The sequence below is a fragment of the Periplaneta americana genome, chromosome 11 (genome assembly GCF_040183065.1).
Source record: "Periplaneta americana isolate PAMFEO1 chromosome 11, P.americana_PAMFEO1_priV1, whole genome shotgun sequence".
Taxonomy (NCBI): Eukaryota; Metazoa; Arthropoda; class Insecta; order Blattodea; family Blattidae; genus Periplaneta; species Periplaneta americana.
This window is the reverse complement of record NC_091127.1, coordinates 32,662,257-32,686,773: the sequence shown is the minus strand read 5'-3', so window position 1 is coordinate 32,686,773 and position 24,517 is coordinate 32,662,257. Positions and strand designations below refer to the sequence as shown.

Here is a 24,517-nt window from a genome sequence, read left to right as displayed (position 1 = left end):
TTAAGACTTTTCAGATCTAATGAACAGCATGGAAACCACTATGCTACAGAGAAGGATATGTGTTGAGCCTTGCCATGGACAAGGAATGTGAACTGTACTGAAACTTTAGTTGAGTACATTGTCTAAGTATTTCACTAAACCTTTCTGGAATATCAGCCATAGAAATAAATTTTGTATTTACCTCTTTGTTAAATCTTTAATTTGTGTAGGTTACTGTGTGGGTGGGCGTGTGTTAAGCGATACATACGAGTCAGGGGTGGAATTACTCCTGGTGCGCAATTCCACCTCTGCGAGCCGCGATGCGTACATTTCTAGACGCGAGTGCATGTCCTGGCTGAGGGTAGAATGTTGTGGTGAGGGTGCCGGGCTCTCCAGGGCGTCGCCCTCCAGCACTGTCTGCACAGGCAAGTAGCCCACCCGAGGATGCTTCTTGAAGTACCGTTTCGACTTGAACTTGTTGCGAAGTGCTCTTGTGAAGTCCCTGACATCTTCACCAGATGTAGTCTTCGAGAAAGTGAGAGATGCAAATTATTGAAATGTATACATACAAGAAACAAACAATAGGATCTCCTATAAATAACCAAATTAACTAAAATAAAATCCACAGTTAGTCTGTTCAAGGGTCAAATTAACATATTTTCCAAACTAGGATGAGCCATGGAAGACACTCCACACCAACTTGCACCAAAGTATCACCATTTTTCTCTCTATTAATGAAAAAAATAATTTTTCACATGGAACTATTAAGCACACAACTTTATCAATTGCTAGAAATTGGAACTCGCTTCTGAGTGATGTAAGGGGTTGTTGGACGTAACTTCATTTAGGTCAAAATTACATAAATTCTTACTTAACAGTTCAATTACCGATTAATATTTGTTACAATGAAATTAACATCTGTCCATTCTTATTAGTACCATTAATTTCTCTAAATAGAATACAAAACCTCTAACGGTAAAATCTCATTACACTAATATTATTCTCATTATATAACTATATTTTAAATTTATATTTTACTCCCTATAACATAGTTCTAGTAAACTTCTATTAAATTAATTCTCATCATTTAAGCAACTAGCTATATCAACTTAATTATAATTATTCACATATTGCATATAGACTGAATTGTATTACATTAGCTCATAAATAAAGTTATTATTTTTTCGTATAGGTTTTATCACAAATTAAATAAAAATGTACTAGTCGTTAAAACTTAACTGAAGAATATTGCTGGAGAATCTTTAGTGTATTGTAAATATTCATAATTTAAGTATGTGTGTCGCTACTGTATTGATTAAGGTTGGTTGAGTGGAAGAGATGGCCTTATGGCCTTAATTCTGCCAGCGAAAATAAAACCGTCTTTTCTATTCTATAATATAGTTCCTCCATCTATAGTAATAATAACAACAACAACAACAACAATAATAATAATAATAATAATAATAATAATAATAATAATAATAATAATAATAATAATAATAATAATAATAATAATAATAATAGTGCTACATTTACGAATGTGAAGTTGGTTTTTTACTCTGTTATTTAACGACGTTAAATCAACTACTTTTTTTCCTCTTTCGTTTCTCTTTTTCCGTTTTCCAGTTTCTTATACTAGTATGTACGCAACACTCATGCCCAGGGCGGGACTCGAATCCATAATCTTTCAGACCAAGCAATAGAGACATGCCTTGCCTCTATCTCTTACGCCACCCAGGCCGACAAGGTGATAATGCCAGCAAAATGAGTCCAGGGTCCAATGCCAAAAGTTACCAGAATTTGCTCTTAATTGGTTGAGGGAAAACCCCGGAAAAATCTCAACCAGGTAACTTGTCCCAACCAGGATTTGAACCCAGGCCTGCTCGTTTCACGGTCCAACATGCTAACCATTACTCCACAGCATGGACTTACTAAGTTACTTAGAGTCGATGGAATTGATGATAGTGAGATGAGGCCGAGGATTTGCCACATGATTATAGACATTCAGCTTACAATTGGGCAAAACCTCGGAAAAAAGCCAATCAGATAGTTTGTCCAAGTGAGATTTGAACCCGTGCCAGAGTGTAGTTTCAGATCTCGAGTCTAACTCGATACTGTCTGAGCTACACCAGTGGCTCAACATTTAGTCGTTAATCTGATTGACTTGTTCAGTCAAGTGAAGTAAAACTGATAATAGGATATACATTTTTACTGAACACAAAAGAATTTGTAAATAGGATATTTGTAAACAATCAGTTCCTTTAATGAAGTAAGGCTCAAGTATCAAAGGAAAATAAATAATTATACTTTGATATTTTGTTATAAATGTAAGAAGAAACTTACAGCTGTGCAGTACTCTTGCATAGGATGAGTAAGTTTGTGATTCTTTGCTTTCCTCCCTGAGAAGAAACAGTTCTGACACATGTCGAAGTTAAAACACTTCAAACAGCGATACCTGAAAGAAAGAAAGAAAGAAAGAAAAAACAATGTATTTCACAGCCATCAGCCTGAAATTTATTTTAAGCTATGCCTGAATTCCTTTCAGCTGTGTCCCCTTGCAACAATTTTTGCTATGGTGCCTCATTGATATTTAGAACTAAAGCCTGAAAATGTTTTCAAAACAGAACATGGAAGTAAGCAACTAAATATGTGCAAAATTTGCTCATATGGACTACAAATATGCAACTGAAATAATTATATAATTTTAGTATTATACTAGAATAGGCATACAATGAATTTATGTTATTTTCTGCTGCTACAGTACGTATATAATGAAAGACATTCTGAGAATTTTCTCCGCAAAATTTTCTACGTCACAGGAAGTTATGATTATAGTCTGTCCACTAAATTTGGGTCCTGATGTAAACATTAATCACGTGCCAGTTATCGCAAGGCATTTTGTTTACAGAGCAGTACCTAGTGCACATTCTAAATCTATGTACTTATTCCTCATTTTTGGTCTGGGGTGTACAGGTCTAGTTTTTGGAGGGATAAGTACAGTCTGTTTTGTTTACATTGAGGTCCATTCTAAGAGTGAACGGAGTAAGGTAAACAGAGGTAAGCAGAACCCATAAATTGAATAGTTCAACTTTGACATTTAATAACTTGCTGAAATGAAATTAAAATTTTGTCTAAAATTTCAACAGGTGACCAATAATACCTTACCTAACTATGGTGAAGAAGAAAAGAAATTATGTTATTAAGTTGAGATCTACGAATGCAAAACATATTAGTCGGTTCATAGATTACACTTGCCCCCAGTACTGGGGTTAATGTAACCTAGTACCTTTCTGCAGCAAAGATCAAAATATGTCTTGGGGAAAGTAAATATGAAAGAATATTACATTCTATATAGAATGAAAATTGTATATTTTGGGCATTTAATACACTGCAAATATTAAAATGACAAAATGACACAAACTAAATAAAATGCATTTTTATGTTCCTAAGAAGTTTTGCGTATGTCAAATTGAAAGAATCAAAAGACATACAGAACGAAAATTTTATATTTTGGGCATTTAATACACTGCAAATATTAAAAAGACTAAATGCCACACAAACTCAACAAAAATGATTCTTTATGTCCCTAAGAATTTTTACTTAAGACAAATCGAAAGAATCAAAGAACAAATAGAAACAGAATTTTATATTTTGGGCACGAAAATGTTTCCACTCAAGAATGTATGTGAAGTAGTTTCTAGCAGCACGAACATTCGATAGTTGGCGCCACTTTACAAACTCGCCATTTTGCGTTTAATGGCATGGGTTATACCTGCCCCAAATTTACACTTACCCCGGTTCACCTTACATTTTGCAATAGCCATTACAATCAAGCAAAATGCCTTTTCTTAACAAATCTGAGCTTTAAAAACAAAGTACTCGTTTCTTTTCTGTAAAAATAGAAAAATAAGCATATGCACAATCAAATGTATGTAGAGCCATAGATGAGGACTAACTGTTAAAGAATGCAGCTTGTTATATGTTTCAAAAATAATATTAAACATACATCTTACATGTAAGTCTGCACTATCTATTTAAAAGAAACACAGACTATACAGGGTGATTCACGAGGGTTTACCGTCCCTTATGGAGCTTATTTCCGAAGACATTCTGAGCAAAAAAAAATCTCAATATTTTCAGAGTTAACGTACACTAATTTGAAGTGGTTAGTAAAATAACTTTTTTTCTTTTGTTTTATGGGTAAAAAATATTACAAATAGAGATTGAACTATTCATTTCTTTAATTGGCTAGTGTTCTGAAACTAAAAATATGTTGTTAATTGCTATGTACAGATTTTGTTTTTTAATTTTTAACTAAAAATTACATCATTCTTATGTATTCATCACAAAAATTGTTACAAATCATACGTCTTTAGGAACTTGATTCTTTATAGTTTAATTACGCATCCTACTGCACAGTCTTAAAGAATTTACAAGAGTGGTGTGATTTGTAATAATTGTTGTGATAAATGCGTAAGAAAATGTAATTTTGTAGTTAAAAATCGAAAAAAAATATCTGTACGAAGCAACTATGGAATTCACAACATATTTCTAGCTTCAGAATATTAGCTAATGAAAGAAATGATAAATGATACTCCTGAATAGTTCATTCTTTATCTGTAATATCTTTTTACCTTTAAAACTCAAGATTAACGGTATTTCACAAACAACTTCAAACTAGTATAATTCTGAAAATATTAAGATTAGGACAAATGTTTATATGACATTTTTTGCTATGGAAATAAGCTCCGTAAGGGAAAGTAAATTCTAGTGAATCATCCTGTTTACTGACTACATTCTCCGCAACTTACCTGAAGCCGACTATTGGATACTCCTTGCAAATGTTGCACTTGGCTTGGTGCTTGGCTGTCTCCGCGGCAGACAATCTGTGTAGAACGGGCAGCCACACCATGCTCTGGGGCTCCTGCTGCAGCCAGTTGAGGAAGTGGATCGCCTGCACAAGACAAAGCAATGTGATCTTATCCTATTGCCTGGTCTCCTTACGGATGTAGAGAGGAATTAACATGTTTTGTTCAGCACTATATCTGTGGCTGGGAGGAAAAAGGTCTTAAGTCAATTTTTTTTGTGAAAATGAGATTTTTATATATTCTGAAAGCAGAAACAATTCTCTATGGTAAAACGGCTAAAGTCGAATAAGACTCCTGGCTGAATTTATAGAGCGTTACCAAATGTCCTAAGTACTTTTTGAATCGAGCACACACAGAATAAAGGACTTAAGAATATTTAATATTTATTCCTTACAAACATTACATGTTTATCTTCCAAGCTTCCCTATTAAAAAGGTCTAACTTGTATTTTAGCTATTTTATCACATACTGATGCCCTTTCCTTTTAAAACTTTCAGCTGCAGGTAAACAGTCTTATATTGTTTAAGACCTATTTTGCATTCCTAACAATTTAAATTTCCCATTTACTTTGACATGAAAAAAAGTCTTATGTTTAAGTAGTCTCTGCTTCTCAGTTTGGGTTGTAGCCTTAAAAGGGCTAATCAAGAAAATAAAGAAATATAAACAAATAATATCCAGGAAAAACCTTTTAATTAAAAGAACTCTATAATTGACACCAAATTCAATCTTTCTATTGCTCTCCTGAAAAGTATACAATTTTTACTTAAGACCTTTTTCCTCCCGGCCACAGATATATAGAAATAAATGGTTCTATGCATCAAGGTAACTAGTGTTCTCTTCAGAATACTGTACATAAATCGGGAGAGGAAGAGAGAGAGAGTGAGAGAGAGAGAGAGGGAAGAGGGGGAGAGAGAGGGAAGAGGGGAAGAGAGGGGAAGGAGAACGTGAGAGAGGGGGAGGAGGCGAGAGGGAAGGAGAAAGGAAGAGAGGGAGGGAGAAAGAGAGAGAGGGAGGGAGAGAATGAGTGGAGAGGAAGAGAGAGAGAAGGAAAAGAGAGTGAGTGGAGAGGGAGAGGGAAAGAGAGGTAGAGAGAGAGGAAAAGAGAGAGAGGGAGAGAGTGGGAAAGGCGAGGGAGAATGAGAGGAGAGAGAGAGAGAGAGAGAGAAGAGAGAGAGTGGAGAGGGCGAGGGAGTGGGAGAGACTCGGGCAGCCAGGCAAAGAGATCTATTAATTTCAGACTAATAGAAGCCAAATTGGTAGAAATAATTTTCTATTACATATACATTAATTATATTGAATAAATACAAAAGTACTTCTTTACCTCTATGGAGGTTTTATCTTTTCCTGCTTTTTCAAAACAACTGCGGACTGATGGTTCAATGTTGGAGCCTCCAAAAGCTGCGACTTCACCCAGTTGCCGGGGCACCTGAATGCAATCATGCAACAGTAATCCCAACTTGCGTTGATCCACTAAACGATTTGGATCCGCAATCAGTCGGAACAGATCTGAAAGCAAAATTAAAAATGATATATATGATATTTATTATAGATCACAGACAAAAAAAAAAAAAAAAAAAATATATATATATATAATCATTGAAACCTTACATTACACACTTCATAATTTACATACAGATATACAATTTTTAATATAATTACTAAACTTAACTACTTAATATAAGATGTTTTATCTTGCACTTGCGACTAGTTTTGTGCAAGACTCAACTCATTTTATTATGTTGTTACAATTAGTCTTTGCTCACTTGGCTAAGTTGTACTTCAAGTTTCAATCTACAATGTGCAGCTATCATATATAAATCTTCCATTATTCTAGTATATTTAAAACTTTTGAATATATATGTTTTATTATATTTATTGATAGTAGGCCTACTATTCAAAAACTAAACTTTTTTTCTTATCCAATTTTTTTCTCATTCAATTCTAGCTATTTTATTTATTCTTTCTAGTCTAATTTTTTTGACCGAAAAAAGATACAGACCTATTTGTCTTTGTAACTTTATGTTATTATTATTCATAAGTTTTTCTTATAGCTATTTCTTTATTCATTTGTAGGAACTTTTCATTTATAAATTTCATCCGTATTTCTTTTGTATATTGACATTAAAAAACAATATGAATGTCATCTTCTCTGTGTCTACATAATGGGCACGTGCCTTTATATATATTACCTCTAAGATTAAAAATAATACTTACATATTGTTACAGCAAAATAGCCAAATTAATAAAAATTATATCTCATTGCCTTTTAACAGATTACAGATATTTGTTATGATTATTTCTCTTACCTATATAACAGTTCATTTAGACATTTGCTTATTTCAACTACTACGGAACAAAAAAATTAACTATAAACATCCTCAATTACATTACAAGTAATTTAATTATAACCAAAGTAGAAACAAGGAGGACATCCTGAGTCGACAAGGAGGGAAAGTAAAGAAGAATTGGATGGGCTAACTACTTGTGATGGGAGGAAACGAGGAAATAAGGAACCGCAAAACTACAGCCTACGGAGTTGGTGCTTAAGGGGGAGGGAGTGATAAAAGCGTGGCAAAAGACATAGAAACATAAAGTAGGTGTACAATCAATAATAGTGACTAACAAAAAGTAATCGGTGAATAAATGAATAAGTGAATTAGAAACTAGAGAAGTAATAAATGATAAGGGAGGTGACAAGGGGAAATTGGAAGTGTTTGTAAATTGGGGATGAAAGTGAAAGTTTACTAATATAGGAAGTGCTTGCAAAAGATAGTGTACAATCAGGAAAGTTTTAAATGATGGAGTTGGGGGGGGGGGTACTTCAATATAAATAGACAAAAGAATTGTTGAGGTGGTCGTTGGAAAGATGAGAAAGATTTAAAGGTAGAAGGTAGATAGTTGATAGAGGGTATATATTAGAGATGAACAAAACTATCTGCCGCTCTCGCTCGCAGTGTTCGTTGCATTTGTCTTTCGAGTCTCAGTTCGTCATTCTCGCTGCGCTTCGAGTCTCGCTCGTCATTCTCGAAATAGCATTTGGTCGGCATGGAAAGATTTCGTAACTTTGAATAACATACATCATTGAAATAAATAACATTATAAATGTGAAAATGAGACAAAAAGACAAAACAGAACAGTATCTTAGTTATCAAAATGTTCTGGTTCTATTACAAGATATTAACTATGGTTATATAAATAATAAAAAAAAAAAACAATTCTCAAATAAATTTGCATTTCTAAGAAACATAAAACATAATGTTAATATCTTTTTATTTGAGATTGCACACTTGATCTCAAATATATGAAAAGAAAATTCCTAGCCTTTTAATAAGGGCCTAGCAATTAAATAAAGACTGGGGAACGGATTATTATACACTGAAAGGTAGAGATGATGTTTCAAATAGGCTACTTGATTGTTTATACATATATAACAGTTGCCAAAGTAGATAAATATTCACTCAGGTATAAACAACTGTTGCGATTCAAGGCTGCTTGACGTTCAGGACTTCGGGAGTGATCAATCTCGACGTCTCGAAACACTCACAAGAGTCTTTACGTCAACGACGCGACGACGTATGCAACATTGCGTGCGGGTTTTCGGCTTTGCAGGCGCTGTTAGTCTTGCTTTCTCGATAGTTGTTCATCTCTAGTACATGTTAAAGTAGTACGAGTAGTAAAGATCAAATAAACAGACAACGCACGTCGATGAAATTGTAATTAGAAGGTTATGGGAAGCCTGAATACAGAGACCTGGTGGCGACCCAGAACTAGATAAAAGTTTTAGAAATAAATATATCATAACCATAGTATTTTCTGTAGGAGAAAGAGAAAAAAATAGAACTCCAAGGGGAAAAAAAAATCCGCTCACCTATCAGTTAAGATAATGGATAGTTGGGGTTCTATTGAAAAGCAGTAATTTTATTTGCAGTGATCAGCGTTAACTTACTTTGGGTTACGGGATTAAAGTTGGTATAGTACCATTGATGTTATACTTAATACTTACATCTATATTTTTCTTCTAGATGTCCCTTACACAGTAGAACAAGTCCTACTTTGAAGGAGAGAACTCGGATTTGTCCTGTGCGTTGGCTGGAAGTAGGCAGAAAAACACAAAATGAACTACAGATACAATGAAAAGTAAAAGTTAACCTATTACAGTAAAGTTTAGGGAAGGAATACTGGCAGGTCGCAAAGATGATAGATGGATTGACGGATGAATGGATTAAAAGTAAACAGTGGAACAAACTGACGTTCATTTAGGCCATTCCACAATTTAATTTTGATGTACGTGGTAAATTTTACCTGGCATCTGCTTATTTATGTACAGGGTTCTTTTATGTCCCGTATAATCTTTGAGCTTTCCAACTTTAATTTCATTTCGAAGTTATAGATCTATTCAGCATCATTTTTTACCTTAGGGTTCCCAGACGTCCCGCAAAATACGGGATCGTCCCGTTTTTCGCTAATGCGTCCCATTGTCCCGAGAAAAATCTTCGGGACAGCTTTCGGTCCCGTACTTTAGAGTTCTAAACTGAGAAAAAACGGAAAAGTTACAATGTGTATTCTACATTACAAATTACAAACACCACACTTCATCATTACAGGTGACTGTAGATAGGCTATTATGAAACAATATTATTGTGAGTTATTAATTTCTTAAGGCGAGTGATGGCAACACCAAACGTTTAGATAAAGTCTGAGTGGATCATTTGAAAAGTAGTCTGAGTGGATCATTTGAAAAGTACTGAAGGAGAACTCTCAAATTTGAAGAGGATAGCGGAGTTAATTATGTGTATCCCTGGAACAAATGCGTGTGTCGAAAGATTATTTTCTAGCATGAACGCTCTATGGACTAATGAAAAAAATAAATTGTCTGTAAAACCAGTAAAATCAATGCTTGTTGTAAAATAATTTTTCAGTGATGACTGTGTTGCTTTTCATGACATGACCTTCAAAATAAACGATTGTTAAGTGAAATTCATTCTTCAGAGAAATATTGCAAGGCCAAGGTGGATTGATTTATACCATAAGAATATTGTCACATGAGTAGAGTATTTTGTAGCTATTTCTGTAATAACTTAGTAAAAGCATAATTAATTGATTAACTAGCGGACTTACTCGTGTTAATTATGTAAGATTTGTGCGGCTTACAGCTGTTTCAGTGCTTCACGCACCATCCTCAGAGCCTACTAGATCTCGGCGTCATCTCGAACTTCTCTGCCTGTTATGCGGGTGTGTTTGATTGTTGAAAAGTGTTGAAGAGTGGAGTCAAATAGTGTGTGTGTACTGAAACTGATCTGTGTGTTGAGAATTTGATCGGGGTGTGTTTTAGTGTGTTTGTATATTTCGTATTGTTCTAGTGTGTTGAGTTTTTGGTTCTTGGGTTGTATGTGTAGGATTTCCATGTAAGTAACGAGTAAGTCCACTAGTTAATCAATTAATTACAGTATATTCAAGTGTTAAAAGTAGTGTACGCAAGATTCAAAATGAATTAGTAAAAGCAATTTGAAGGCAACTTAGACAAAGAAGCTTAAACTTAATGCAAATATGCTCCATAACAATTTTGTTTACTATTTGTTTACTTACCCTAAGTTAGTTTCTTTTTTATTTTAGTAGGTTAGTTTACGACGCTTTATTAACATCTTAGGTTATTTAGCATCTGAATGAGATGAAGGAGATATTGCCGATGAAATGAGTCCAGGGTCCAGCACCGAAAGTTACCTAGCATTTGCTCATAGTGGGTTGAGGGAAAACCCCGGAAAAAACCTCAACCAGGAAACTTGTCCCGACCGGGAATCGAACCCGGGCCACTGGGTTTCGCGGTCAGACGAGCTAACAGTTACTCCACAGGTGTGGACCTTTTAGTTAGTAAAGTGTTCGTGTAATAAACTTTACTACACACACATTGAAAGATTGGCTTATTTGATGGGTGCGCAAACGAAACTTACTAAGTGATAACTGATAGGACTCCCGTATTTTTTTCCAATATGTCTGGGAACCCTAATCCAGTAATATAACCACTAGAACAACCGAGAACGACATATAGTACACTCTTATATTATTTCCATTCAATTACCACAAATACAGCCGTAAATGACAGATTGGACTCTTGCTGCGTCTCAAAGTCAGCTGTTTGTAGTTGTTCTTTGCAGTTACATCTTTTCGGTTATTTTTAAACAGCAGAATGGTGAACATTTTTTTAAATGAAATCTACGAGTATCAAAGGCATGCTAGAGGAGAACGTGGGTAGAAAGTGGGCTGCGTCTGAGAGCAGAAAATAGTCCCTATATTCTTTCTCTGAACTCTACTGTACCGACGGACCATTAGTCACACAATTAGAACGTCGGCTTTGTGTGGAGATCTGAGTTCAAATCCCAGCAACTGCACAAACACACACAACACACGCATAAAAAAACACACACAAAGCAATGGTTATTAGAGGAGAAAAATTAGCTCCGGCGCCCGGGATCGAACCCGAGTCCTTGGTTCTACGTATCAAGCGCACTGACCACTGAGCTACGCCGAAGTTCAATCCACAGCACCGGATTGAATCCCTCTCCTCTAGTGTTTTTCCCTTTGTGGCCTTATTCCAGGTGTGACATGCGCTTGGTACGTAGAACCAAGGACCCGGGTTCGATCCCTGGCGCCGGAGCGAATTTTTCTCCTCTAACAACCACTTTAACCATAAGAGGTAAATTCTGTAGAACCAAAAATTAATCCTTACATACACAAACAAAAACACACAAAAACACACACATAGAGGCACAAAAAACACACACTCCCATAAAAAAGAAAAACACTCGCATAAAAACACACGCACATAAAACACAACAAAATATATACACGCAAAAAAACACACACATAAAACACAACAAAATATATACACGCAAAAAAACACACCCACATAAAACACAACAAAATATATACACGCAAAAAAACACACCCACATAAAACACAACAAAATATATACACGCAAAAAAACACACACATAAAACACAACAAAATATATACACGCAAAAAAACACACGCACATAAAACACAACAAAATATACTGATGCAAAAAACACACACACATAAAACACAACAAAATATATACACGCAAAAAAACACACACACACATAAAACACAACAAAATATATACACGCAAAAAAACACACGCACATAAAACACAACAAAATATATACACGCAAAAGCACACTCACATAAAACACAACAAAATATATACACGCAAAAAACACACACACATAAAACACAATAAAATATATACACGCAAAAAAAACACACGCACATAAAACACAACAAAATATATACACGCAAAAAAACACACACACACATAAAACACAACAAAATATATACACGCAAAAAACACGCACATAAAACACAACAAAATATATACACGCAAAAAACACACGCACATAAAACACAACAAAATATACTGATGCAAAAAACACACACACATAAAACACAACAAAATATATACACGCAAAAAAACACACGCACATAAAACACAACAAAATATATACACGCAAAAAAAACACACGCACATAAAACACAACAAAATATATACAAGCAAAAAAACACACACACATAAAACACAACAAAATATATACACACAAAAAAACACACGCACATAAAACACAACAAAATATATACACGCAAAAAAATACACACACATAAAACACAACAAAATATATACACGCAAAAAAACACACACACACATAAAACACAACAAAATATATACACGCAAAAAACACACCCACATAAAACACAACAAAATATATACACGCAAAAAAACACACGCACATAAAACACAACAAAATATATACAAGCAAAAAAACACACACACATAAAACACAACAAAATATATACACACAAAAAACACACGCACATAAAACACAACAATATATATACACGCAAAAAATACACACACATAAAACACAACAAAATATATACACGAAAAAAAACACACACACATAAAACACAACAAAATATATACACGCAAAAAAACACACCCACATAAAACACAACAAAATATATACACGCAAAAAACACACACACATAAAACACAACAAAATATATACACGCAAAAAACACACGCACATAAAACACAACAAAATATATACACGCAAAAAGTCACACACACAAACACACTTGATTTGTTCTGAAAAATGATTTGTTCTGAAAAATGACTTGTTTTGGGGTAAGTTTGAAATTCTTTCGTATTCTTAAAAGTCTAGGTGGTTCAATAAATAAGGTATCGGGTGTGATAAATGAATAATAAATGGTTTCTCCGTTTTACAAATAATTACTTTCCACATTCAGACATTTATGACTATCATACACATTTTTTTAATAAATCAAAAAGAAAATCGCATTTTCATCACATAGATACAGGCCTACACAACAGCTTTAAGCTCTGAAGTGTGCTACTAACTTTTCAGTTTTTTCAACACCAGAAAATAGTGAAATCTCTGAAAGCGGAAACATATTTACAGAACCACGTAATTATAATAATTCAAAATGTAATGTATTTCAGTGGGCCAAGTTCAGTTACCTGTCATACACATTGAGCAGCCAGTTGATGGCGAGGTCCAGGCAGAGTGGCACGTTAACAAGGCTGGGATTATCGGCCGAAATCAGTTCGTAAAGGGAAGTGAGTACAGTCACCATGTCAGGAACATCGATTAGCTTATCATTTTGTGCTCGCAGACCATGAGAGTCGAATGACTCCAGAGCAGCTGCTAGGCTGAGAAGATCCACTGGAAACGAAAACCAAGCCTTCAAGTGAAAGAAATGCTGCTAACTGCTAAGCAAGCGTCATCTTACATTGGTTTAAGGCAAAGAAAATCCTTAGCATGCTTTCATTTGAAAATGATTCTGTTTGCCATTATACTCGGCTATTATCCTATAATACGGCTTACAAATTCCACTTTATAAGTGTCCATGTCTCAGAAGTGGCGTAATCTAATTTGCCAAACTAGCAGAATCAGGAGATTTTTAGTTGACAAAATCAGAAGATAATGTGGAAACCAATAAATCCTAAATTCAACTTTGAACCGATCAGAATTTCAATCAGATTCTACACCAGGGCCGGGCATGAGAGCGGCTCCATTTAGCCGGCCAGAGCTGCTCTCGCTCCGCAAGGCAAGCTGGAGCAGAACGCTCACGTAGTGGCGGACTCGCATTACAGCTACTTTCCCTGCATTAATATAACAAGAGCCACGGTTGTTCTAGTCATTCAGTCTGCCAGTACATAATAGTTTATAAGGATATTACATCAATCCATTGTACAGTACAGAATTTATAACACTCTTATTAATTTAATGGAATAAACTTCGCTCTATGCACATACACAAATCATTAGGCTTATTTACGTAACCCATACGCACATACTGCAATCTCCTCACCACGGTTCTACGAGACAGGCGTATGGCTTCCACTTCCCCTACTTGCTGTGGACAGAGTTCATCTGCCAATATAATTAAACATCGCTTGATGAATTTACCTTCATGAATGTTTTCAATTCCTTTGCAATTTTGTGGAAAATATATAATATATAATATGATATGAGATGATATGATATATGATATGATAGGCCTATGATATGATATGATATGATATGATATGATATGATATGATATATGATATGACAAGATATAATATAATATAATATAATATAATATAATATAATATAATATAATATAATATAATATAATGTATGATATATGATATAATATAATATAATATAATATAATATAATATAATATAATATAATATAATATAATATAATATAATATAATATAATATAATGTATGATATATGATATATAATGAATTTTAATATACTGTACTATGACATATGAATCCTCTAGATTCAAAACCCTCTAAATACCATTTTGTTCGTAATTGAGTTACGCCCACATATTGCTTGCTAAGAATAAATTCGAATGATTTATACAGTTTTAATTTAAAAAGCCACTAAATTTGAAGCAAAAGTTTGGTTAAAAGTCACTGTTAGGTTGAAAATTGCCTCTATTGGCCACCAGATACTGTTAAAATCCTTCAATTTATGAAAGTGGGGATTTTGAATCTAGAGGATTCATATAACATAATACTTGTATAATTTAAAATTATATATTACGAAATGTATAATAACTTATAATGCAATATAAATATCAAATAGATACTCTAATATAATGCACCTGAGAAATTTTCTTTAAGTTGTATTAATTTATGGCGTTCATTACCAACATATTTGTCATATTCAGTAGCATGTTGTAAAGAATAATTCATTCATTCATTCATTATTAGCACTGCAGCCCATGAAGGGCCTGGGCTTCCTTAATCAGAAGAAACCATTCATCTCTATCTTGAGCCCGTTGTCTCTATCTCTTGCATCCAACTCTCCGCAGATCATCTTCCACATTCTGAAGCCACCTCAACCTTGGTCTTCCTCTCTTCCTTAATCCTCCTGGGTGTCCGTATAATGCCCGTTTAGGTAATTGACCTTCTGGCATACGTTGTAAAGAATAATGCCGTTGGATATTGAACTTCTTAATCAGCTGGAGTGTTTTATGACAAATTAAACACTTTGCTAATCCACTGCTCTCTACCAAAAAGAACTCCTCCTCCCATGATACATTAAAAGCATTGGGAGTAGCGGGCCGCTTTAGTGTATGAGCGCAAGCTCCGTCTTTAAAGTTCGCCATCATACTGCAGAGTCACCACTGCACCGACACTGAATGACGTACAGTATGCATACGTCACAGCGCTCGCAAGACCGGTTCTTTAAAGCACACAGCGCTCATTTCTCAGAATCACGTAATGTGCCCAGCCCTGTTCTACACGAAAGAAAGGCGATGGAGTAGACGTTGGGTTTACATTGCATTTATCTAATCTGTCTACATTTTAATTCTATAATTTAAATTCAGAAAAAGAAATCAAGAGTAATTTCCACTTTTTACTGATCCTTACAAATTTCGTTAAGGCAACTCTGTAGAAATATAGGTAAATTAACGGGCCTTAAGGAAATCTGAAATAGATATAGTAATTTTATTTACTCTGGAAATAAGGCTACATACTTACAGCATAATCTTTTCTGAACAGTTCTGAGCTTCATGGCTGTCCTGTATGCTGAGAAGCGTACTTCATTGAGGTCAGAGAGAGAATTCATTAGCTCAATCATCTTGGGATGGTCCCAATGTGTAGTTTCCAACTGATGACTAGAAGAAAATGGAATATCAGATATCACTGTGCGTATTTAAGGTCTTTATGTAACAGAAGGTTTACTATAATTATATAATATAATGTAGTGAAACGCACAAAAACGAGTGAAACAGTAAAGAAATAACATATTTATAGACAAATTTTCAGTTGGAGAAATATTTTTTTTTTTTAAATTCTGCTGCATACATTTTTTGGTTACTTGTCTCAGGAGAAATGTAAAATATTTCAGGATAATGTACGTCGGGTTAATCTACATGGGCGAACTTTTAAATGAGGAAAAGTAGGCCTATTATAGACGTATTTCTACATTTTAGAACATTGTGATAAAAGGCATTGTTGATAATGCTGCATATTGTGTTGTTCCAATAAGTTTATTTCTCAAGTGCTGTCAAAGAAATCATGATGTTACCAGACGACACTTCAAATTCTTTGTTACATTCATCTAAAAAAATTCGTGGACTGGGTATACTGTGTGCAGAATGGGAAGCCAGTATACAGCATTTTAATATCTGCAATCGTCTTCAGCCCCTTCATGATCCACATTTACATCATATACGGGATCTTGAAGAAGAGAAAAATTCGGCCCTTGCAAAACTTAATTTTACTAAATCGTCTCTTCCTCCAAAGACCAGTGGGAGGAAACTTAGAGAAATTCTAAGAACGAGATCTTTCCAATCTTGGTGTCAACTGCCACATAAAAGGAAAGGAGCGATTATGTATGGTGAATGCCCTAAAACTAATTCATGGATGTCCAGCAAAAAACCTCTTTCAGCATCTGAATACGTCAATGCGGTGAAGCTTTCTTGCAATCTTATTCTTGTAAGATCCGTTCCTGGCAGATCATTTAATACAACCCGTTGCAGGCATACTGACTGCAACGAGACAGAAACTATTGGTCACGTATTGGGATTCTCCAGGAAAAGCGACCTGCTACGGAACAACAGACATCATAGAGTGAGGAAAAGTATTGCAGAAGTCCTAAGACACTTTGGTTGGAAGGTTCACGAAGAGCTTCATTGCATTTCGGCTGCAGATTCCAACAGGCGCGCGGATATCATAGCCATCGACAGGGTTAAGGATAAGACCATCCGCTTTGAGAGAAATCTCTCACAAGCGGAACGAGGTCAACAAGGAAAAGCAAGAGATATATGAACCATGCTTACCTTTCATCTCTTCTAAATATAACATACCTGTTAATCAGTGGGTCGTCAAAGGTATGACATTTGGAGCGAGAGGTTTCCTACCACAGTCTACCTACCAACTATTAGTGAAATTAAAATTCCAAGTCTTTCCAATACAAAATATCCTATTACAAATTCTTAAGGACCCTTTACATATCATCAAATATCATCTATATTTTCAAGAAAGGTAATTTTGTCATCAAGCGAATTCCAAATCCAAAATTTAGTATTTTTTTAATTAATCGACTTAAAAAGCATAACTGTTCTGTATTCTGGATCCTTGTGGTCACCCTCACTGGAGGGCTGATGATTTAATCAAATCCTTCTCTCTCTCTCTCTCTCTCTCTCTCTCTCTCTCTCTCTCTCTCAGTGAGAAAATAAAATAATTACACAGGACGAATTACTAAGGTTGCTGTTCTTATGGATTCCATGAATTCTAAATTCATATCAGGTACTGATACCAGTTCTCTTTCCGACTTCAATGAAACACTTGGTAGCTTACCATTTTCAGATAACATCCGGTAAACATGGGAAAACACAAAGATAGATGGAACCCTTCGATTGGGAAAATGTCTTCTGTACTCCTGGACAGCAGTCAATGCATTGCCATCACAAAATCCATAAACAAAAAGTATATCTGCATATTCATTATAGCGAATACATGAAGTAAATGTGAAGTGAACATGTATTCAGTTGTGTGTATTGCGCTGATGTTGCGGTGCTCAGTGTGTAAAAGATCTGGCGTAACATGTCAAGTATACTGGATGTTCAGTTCAAAATGTGTCATGGCTCGCTGTATGCCGTCATGTGGCTAGCCGATGAGCCTAGAGAATTCAATCTTCCTACACTTCCGCAGAGGCGTATTACCTTTATGCCAGATAAGTTGCCTAGCAAGTACGGCGTTCATTCTGAAGAGTACTTACCGATACGTACGGTAACGCCGGATAGTGGCAGGAATGTGAACTGTATGGAAACATGTGCTGAGGTTAGTTTTTTTTTCCTTACTGCCGGGATATGGGGAGAGGGTTAAGACGATTACTTACGTATTTGTTGACATTAACTTCGACTGTCAACATGGACACGGAGCATTTGATTTGTATTGTGGAATGTTGCCGTTACCGATGATAACAAATACCCTGCGTATAACTTGCCCGCGCAAAACACAGTTCGAAAGAGGTTATGTAGCACACAGACCGTACAGACCGCCATCTGTTGCTAAGACATTCAAGTTATACCGTACAAGTTGTCAAGTTCACATTGAACGCCTTAATTAATAGGAAACTTCTCTGACATAAAAGCTGAAACTCGCTTCAAATCGCTGACTCACAACAGTGACGTCATGACACACTTTGAAATGAACACCCAGTAGTATACGGAACCGCAAGACATTCCAGTATTTTTCCTCTTTAATTTCATCTCAACAGTTAGACTTCGGACATGTATATCAGGTTAAATCGATGTAGGTTAACCCAAACTACATTCGGTATCAGAAATAACTAAAATGCTCTCTCAATTAATATCACTCAATAAAAGAATTGTATTCAAATGGATACCATCCCATTGTGGAATCCTGGGAAATGAGAATGCGGATGCTTTAGCAAAGAAGGGCAGCACTGCTACTTACAGACCTGTTACTAAATCTACGTATTACTCTGTGAAAAGATTTATTAAATCTACATACTTAGACTTCAACAAACAAAATTTAATAAGACAATCCCAAGGGAAAAAATGGAACTCTCTGCATCAAAATCCACAGTTAATTCCCGATTTACCACGAAAATCGTCTGTAGCTGCATTTAGATTGGCAACAGGCCATGATTGTTTGGCCAAACACCTGCATAGAATTGAAATATATCAGTCCCCTAACTGTCCATTGTGCAACTCAAACCAAGAAATGGATTCGGAACACTTCAAAATCTGTGCTTCAGTGGCTGGTCATGATAATATCTTTGAAAAATATTGGAGTGCAAGAGGTCAAATGACTTCATTGTCAAATGCCTGGCATTAAAAAACAACAAGACAACAACAAAATCATATCTGCATATTCATTATAGCGAATACATAAAGTAAATGTGAAGTGAACATGTATTCAGTTGTGTGTATTGCGCTGATGTTGCGGTGCTCAGTGTGTGAAAGATCTGGCATAACATGTCAAGTATACGGAACCGCAAGATGTTCAGTATTTTTCTCCTTAATTTCATCTCAACCGTTAGACTTCGGACATATGTATATCAGGTTAAATCGATGTAGGTTAACCCAAACTATATTATCCTTAAGTATTTTAGATTTTTCCTGTAACACTCTGTATGTGGTAAAAATTAAGACAAATATCGCCTATTGTAAAAGCAATGATAAATCATATTTTAAACATTAATACAATACAAATAATAATTTTATAAATAAATAACCTGATTTCGCAACAAACACAGGCGATGATCTGGAGATAAGAACTAAATGATCTAGTGCAGTAACACTTGCATGAGAAATTACTGAAACTACGTACTTAATGTAATAAGGCACTTTGTTTGCAGTAATGGCGCGTTCCCATGGGTGTTCAACGGACGCAGATAGGAAGCCCTGGTTCGGTGGAGATCCCTCCTTCCCAAAATCATTGAGCTGCTTGTAGCGGTCGTCCACAGCCATCTGAAGGAGTTTCCACCTATAGCGTTCAAGTACAGAAACACGTTAGACGAAGGAATGTTGAAGTGTAATATTACAACTAGTAACAAATATAACATAAATGAATATATTTTGAAGAGGTGGAGAAGTTAAAATATCTGGGAGCAACAGTAACAAATATAAATGATACTCGGGAGGAAATTAAACACAGAATAAATATGGCAAATGCGTGTTATTATTCGGTTGAGAAACTTTTATCATCCAGTCTGCTGTCAAAAAATCTGAAGGTTAGAATTTATAAAACAGTTATATTACCGGTTGTTCTGTATGGTTGTGAAACTTGGACTCTCACTTTGAGAGAGAGAGAGACAGAGATTAAGGCTGTTTGAGAATAAGGTGCTTAGGAAAATATTTGGGGCTAAGAGCGATGAAGTTACAGGAGAATGGAGAAAGTTACACAACGCAGAACTGCACGCATTGTATTCTTCACCTGACATAATTAGGAACATTAAATCCAGACGTTTGAGATGGGCAGGGCATGTAGCACGTATGGGCGAATCCAGGAATGCATATAGAGTGTTAGTTGGGAGGCCGGAGGGAAAAAGACCTTTAGGGAGGCCGAGACGTAGATGGGAAGATGACATTAAAATGGATTTGAGGGAGGTGGGATATGATGATAGAGAATGGATTAATTTTGCTCAGGATAAGGATCAATGGCGGGCTTATGTGAGGGCGGCAATGAACCTCCGGGTTCCTTAAAAGCCAGTAAGTAAGTAAGTAAGTAAGTAAGTAAGTAAGTAAGTAAGTAAAACATAAATGAAAATTAACTTAAAGTCCAAAGGAGTTATCGTCAATTTGTGATAGAAGGAACTACAGGCAAACCAAGGAAAAGAAATTGTCCTTTCCCATTTTACCTTAGGCAGTAGGTTCGGATTATCGACGTTCTACTGTATTAGCATAAATTACGAAGAAATCTGGTATTCATACGCTCAAAAAAGAACTAGAAACAATATTAATTACATATACAGGGACGAAGAAAAGATCTGAATGGGTTTCAATATTTCTAACAAGAATGCGAATGCTTTAGCAAAGAAGGGCAGCACTGCTACTTACAGACCTGTTACTAAATCTACGTATTACTCAGTGAAAAGATGTATTAAATCTACTTACTTAGACTTCAACAAACAAAATTTGATAACACAATCTCAAGGGAAAAACGGAACTCTCTGCATCATAACTCACAGTTAATTCCCGATTTACCACGCAAATCGTCTGTAGCTGCATTTAGATTGGTTACAGGTCATGACTGTTTGGCCAAGCATCTGCATAGAATTGGAATATTTCAGTCCCCTAACTGTCCATTGTGCAACTCAAATCAAGAAATGGATTCGGAACACTTCAAAATCTGTGCTTCAGTGGCTGACCATGACAATATCTTTGAAAAATATTCGAATGCAAGAGGTCAAATGACTTTATTGTCAAACATTAGAAAACAACAACATATTTCTAACGATATAATCCGCGAAGAAGAAGAAGGAGAAGAAGAAGAAATAGGCAATGATGAGAACTTAACATGAATTTGTTTGCAATATGCAGACCACATTTTTTGGTTATGTTTGATACCTACCTAGTATTGAGATCTTCTAATCGATTCAGGTTGATATGTGAAACTAAAACGTTGTTGGAAGTGAATAACGCAGCTTGATCATTGACATCTTCTACCGTCCTCTGAATCGGCCCAAGACGTTCTCCAAATTTCTGGAAAAAAGAAAAACAGAAAATGAAAAGAAACTATATTAGTATATTATTTTTCAAATGTAGTTGTTTACTAACACTTCGAAGATCTTTGCGAATTTTTAATTAATTAATTAATTAATTCATTCATTCATTTCATTTATTCATTATATTCCATAGATCTTACATGAGCAATGAAGCTTTAAGATGTGAAACAAGTCAAAATTTTACAATATTACAATTACAATTTTTACAAATTTTTACAATTTTTACAAATTTTTACAATATTTTACAATTTTTACAGTTTTACAATTGAGTAATTTTCTATAATTTTTACAATTTTCTGCAATTTTTTACAATATTTTGGCGAGATGTAGTGAGATGAGGTAAGGTCCGAAGATTCGCCAAAAGATTATCCGGCATTTGCCTTTTGGTTTGGGAAAACCTCGGAAAAAAACCCAACCAGGTAATCAGATCAAAGGGGTGAAATGAAATGATGCAGAAGACTCGCCATAAACCATCCGGCTTCAGTCCCACGGCTGGGGAAAACCTCGGAAGGAACCATTCAATGAGACCAAAGGGGAATCCAATCCAAGCCCGAACGCAGTAAGTAGGGGAGAGTCGGGTAGTATCGGACATCGGGTAATACCGGACAGTGAGTTTCTTTCATCTACCACACATCGCATAGAGAAACGTAACCATGTCATTCAGGTACTACCATATAGTGGTAGATCAAAGAAACGCACTGTCCGATATTACCCGATGTCAGATACTACCCGACTCTCCCCTAATAGTATTCCACTGCCTCTAGATTCGGCCATCTAAGAGCTTTCTGCTAACGTATCAGAGTTGAATTCCATTTCAGAAATATGGGGTAATTGTACAGCAGAATTCATTACCCCGATGACACGATGATAGGCGAAAATGATGACTGGTTGAATTGAATTCTGTTATGGATAGGGAATTACCGATACATTTTCATGCAGTTCTCTCTAAAGGGACGGAGTTCTTTTACTATTGTAAATTTACGACAGAGGCACTTGATTTAGTTCTCTTTCAAAGAAAGCTATAATAAGAATTTTTATGACCCTTAAAATTCCACCGCCTTCACCTGGATTTCAAACCATGAACCTCAAACTTAATGATAAGCATGATAATGACTCGATCAGCGAGAAGAAAAGCACTTTAATAGGTTCTTTAGCTACTGAAAAAATATATCATCTATCAGGGTAGGCCATATTGACCTGTTTCGCCTTTGAAGTAGTCTTCCCTAACGACGCTTAGGTCTTCCATATCTCGTCTGCTTTTCGGTCGATACTGAAAGGCTTGTTTTACTAGTATTTCATCGGGCATCCTTGATACACGGACCATCCAATTTTGTGTATTCTGTTGTATTTTGTTTAAATTAAAAATACTGAGTTTTTCTCTTATATTCTCACTTCTAATATGTACTTTAAGTGTACAACCAGCTACATACCGTAAAAAATCACATTTCAGCCGTTTCAATTATTCTTTTGTGACTCCTATTCATATATTTTTAATAGTACATTATGCAACGAGCCTATAATGGTAGTAATTAAGACGCGAGTATGTTTTTCATACGAGCGTCTTAATTACCATTTTAGGCAAGTTTCATACGACTTTTTATGCTCGACCATATTTCTAACTTGAAATTATTCAGAAGTATTCATGTTATGGTAATCTAAGTGAAGAGCGGAACTGACCTTCTAAATTGTGAGATGTGCGCAGACGCGAAAGTATTGATTTTTTTCCGAGCGACGAGTGTCATTGACCTTGATATAATCTAGAGAATAACATGAACATTAATATTGATATAACCTGGAAATTGATTTAGAATTGAAAAACGAGATGACAAATTGAATTTAATTGAATATTATTTACAATTAACGCTAATTATTATAGTAACAGAACATAACCTTCTGCGACAGTATTAGATTTCCAGCCTCCGTGACGTTTCGCCAATTGTCTTTCGATTGCATATCCGAGAATAATCGATACTTGCGGTTTTATAATGGTACAATGGTGATTTCTCATTGGCTGAACAACTGAACTATAATGAGTAGGTGTACTTTAATGAGGTTCATTAAAGGGCTACTACCAGGTGTATAATTACTACATTTCAGCATGGTCGAGCATAAAGTTATTTTTGTTCCTCTGTGCAATCAGATATTGTCAAATAAGATCTTTCTGTAAATCACAGTCTAGTATATACAGTCACGAAGCTTTAGTTGTTGAAGGTACTAGGAACAGTAGACAGACTGTGCCGGTGCTATTTCGCATTGTCTGTGATGAGACGATAGTAGCGATCCTAGTGGTTAGCAACTATCTACGGATGTATATTCCCTACGTATTGAGCTTCGTGACTGTATATACTAGACTGTGCTGTAAGTCAACTAATGTCAATTTTGTGTTGAAGACAATAAAATAATGGACTGATTACTCCCGATCACGGGAATAGGCAACATACGCTACATTCTTACTTTCTGAAATATGTTATATGACTAACTTCAGAGGCGTAAATTATACGATATAATATTTATTTGTTTATGTCTATAACAGGGAAAAACCACTAAGGAAAAGAACCAAAGGAGAAAGATTCGATCCGGTGCTGTGGATTGAACTTCGGCGTAGCTCAGTGGTTAGAGCACCCAGTGCGTAGAACTTGGGGTTTCGGGTCCGATCCTCGGCGCCGGAGCGAATTTTTCTCCATTAATAACAAATGGTAACCGTAGAAGATACTACTGTACGACCAAAAAATTAACCTTTACTTATACAAATTTTAGCCTACTTGAAATCCTTTCATTCAGAGACGAGAGTTTTAAATCTAACTGTAAGATACGGGGTCCACGGCTATATTTCCATTCTAAAATGTCATCCTGAAAATGCATCA

At 35.4% G+C, this 24,517-nt stretch overlaps 1 protein-coding gene across 12 annotated transcripts in view; it reads right to left on the bottom strand.

Moving 5' to 3' along the window:
• Positions 1–24,517, bottom strand: part of Dys (Dystrophin) — a 2,834,509-nt gene that overhangs the window by 43,566 nt on the left and 2,766,426 nt on the right. For 11 of the 12 annotated variants that reach the window (XM_069839232.1, XM_069839233.1, XM_069839235.1 and 8 more), the window contains 9 exons: positions 21,500–21,630; positions 19,757–19,912; positions 15,932–16,068; positions 13,402–13,606; positions 8,851–8,936; positions 6,169–6,353; positions 4,791–4,933; positions 2,323–2,434; positions 248–504 (listed from right to left, as the gene is read on the bottom strand). In XM_069839232.1, coding sequence (XP_069695333.1) covers positions 248–504; positions 2,323–2,434; positions 4,791–4,933; positions 6,169–6,353; positions 8,851–8,936; positions 13,402–13,606; positions 15,932–16,068; positions 19,757–19,912; positions 21,500–21,630 — 1,412 coding nt within the window. The remainder of the gene's footprint in view (positions 1–247; positions 505–2,322; positions 2,435–4,790; positions 4,934–6,168; positions 6,354–8,850; positions 8,937–13,401; positions 13,607–15,931; positions 16,069–19,756; positions 19,913–21,499; positions 21,631–24,517) is intronic. The other variant, XM_069839228.1, reaches the window with a different exon arrangement.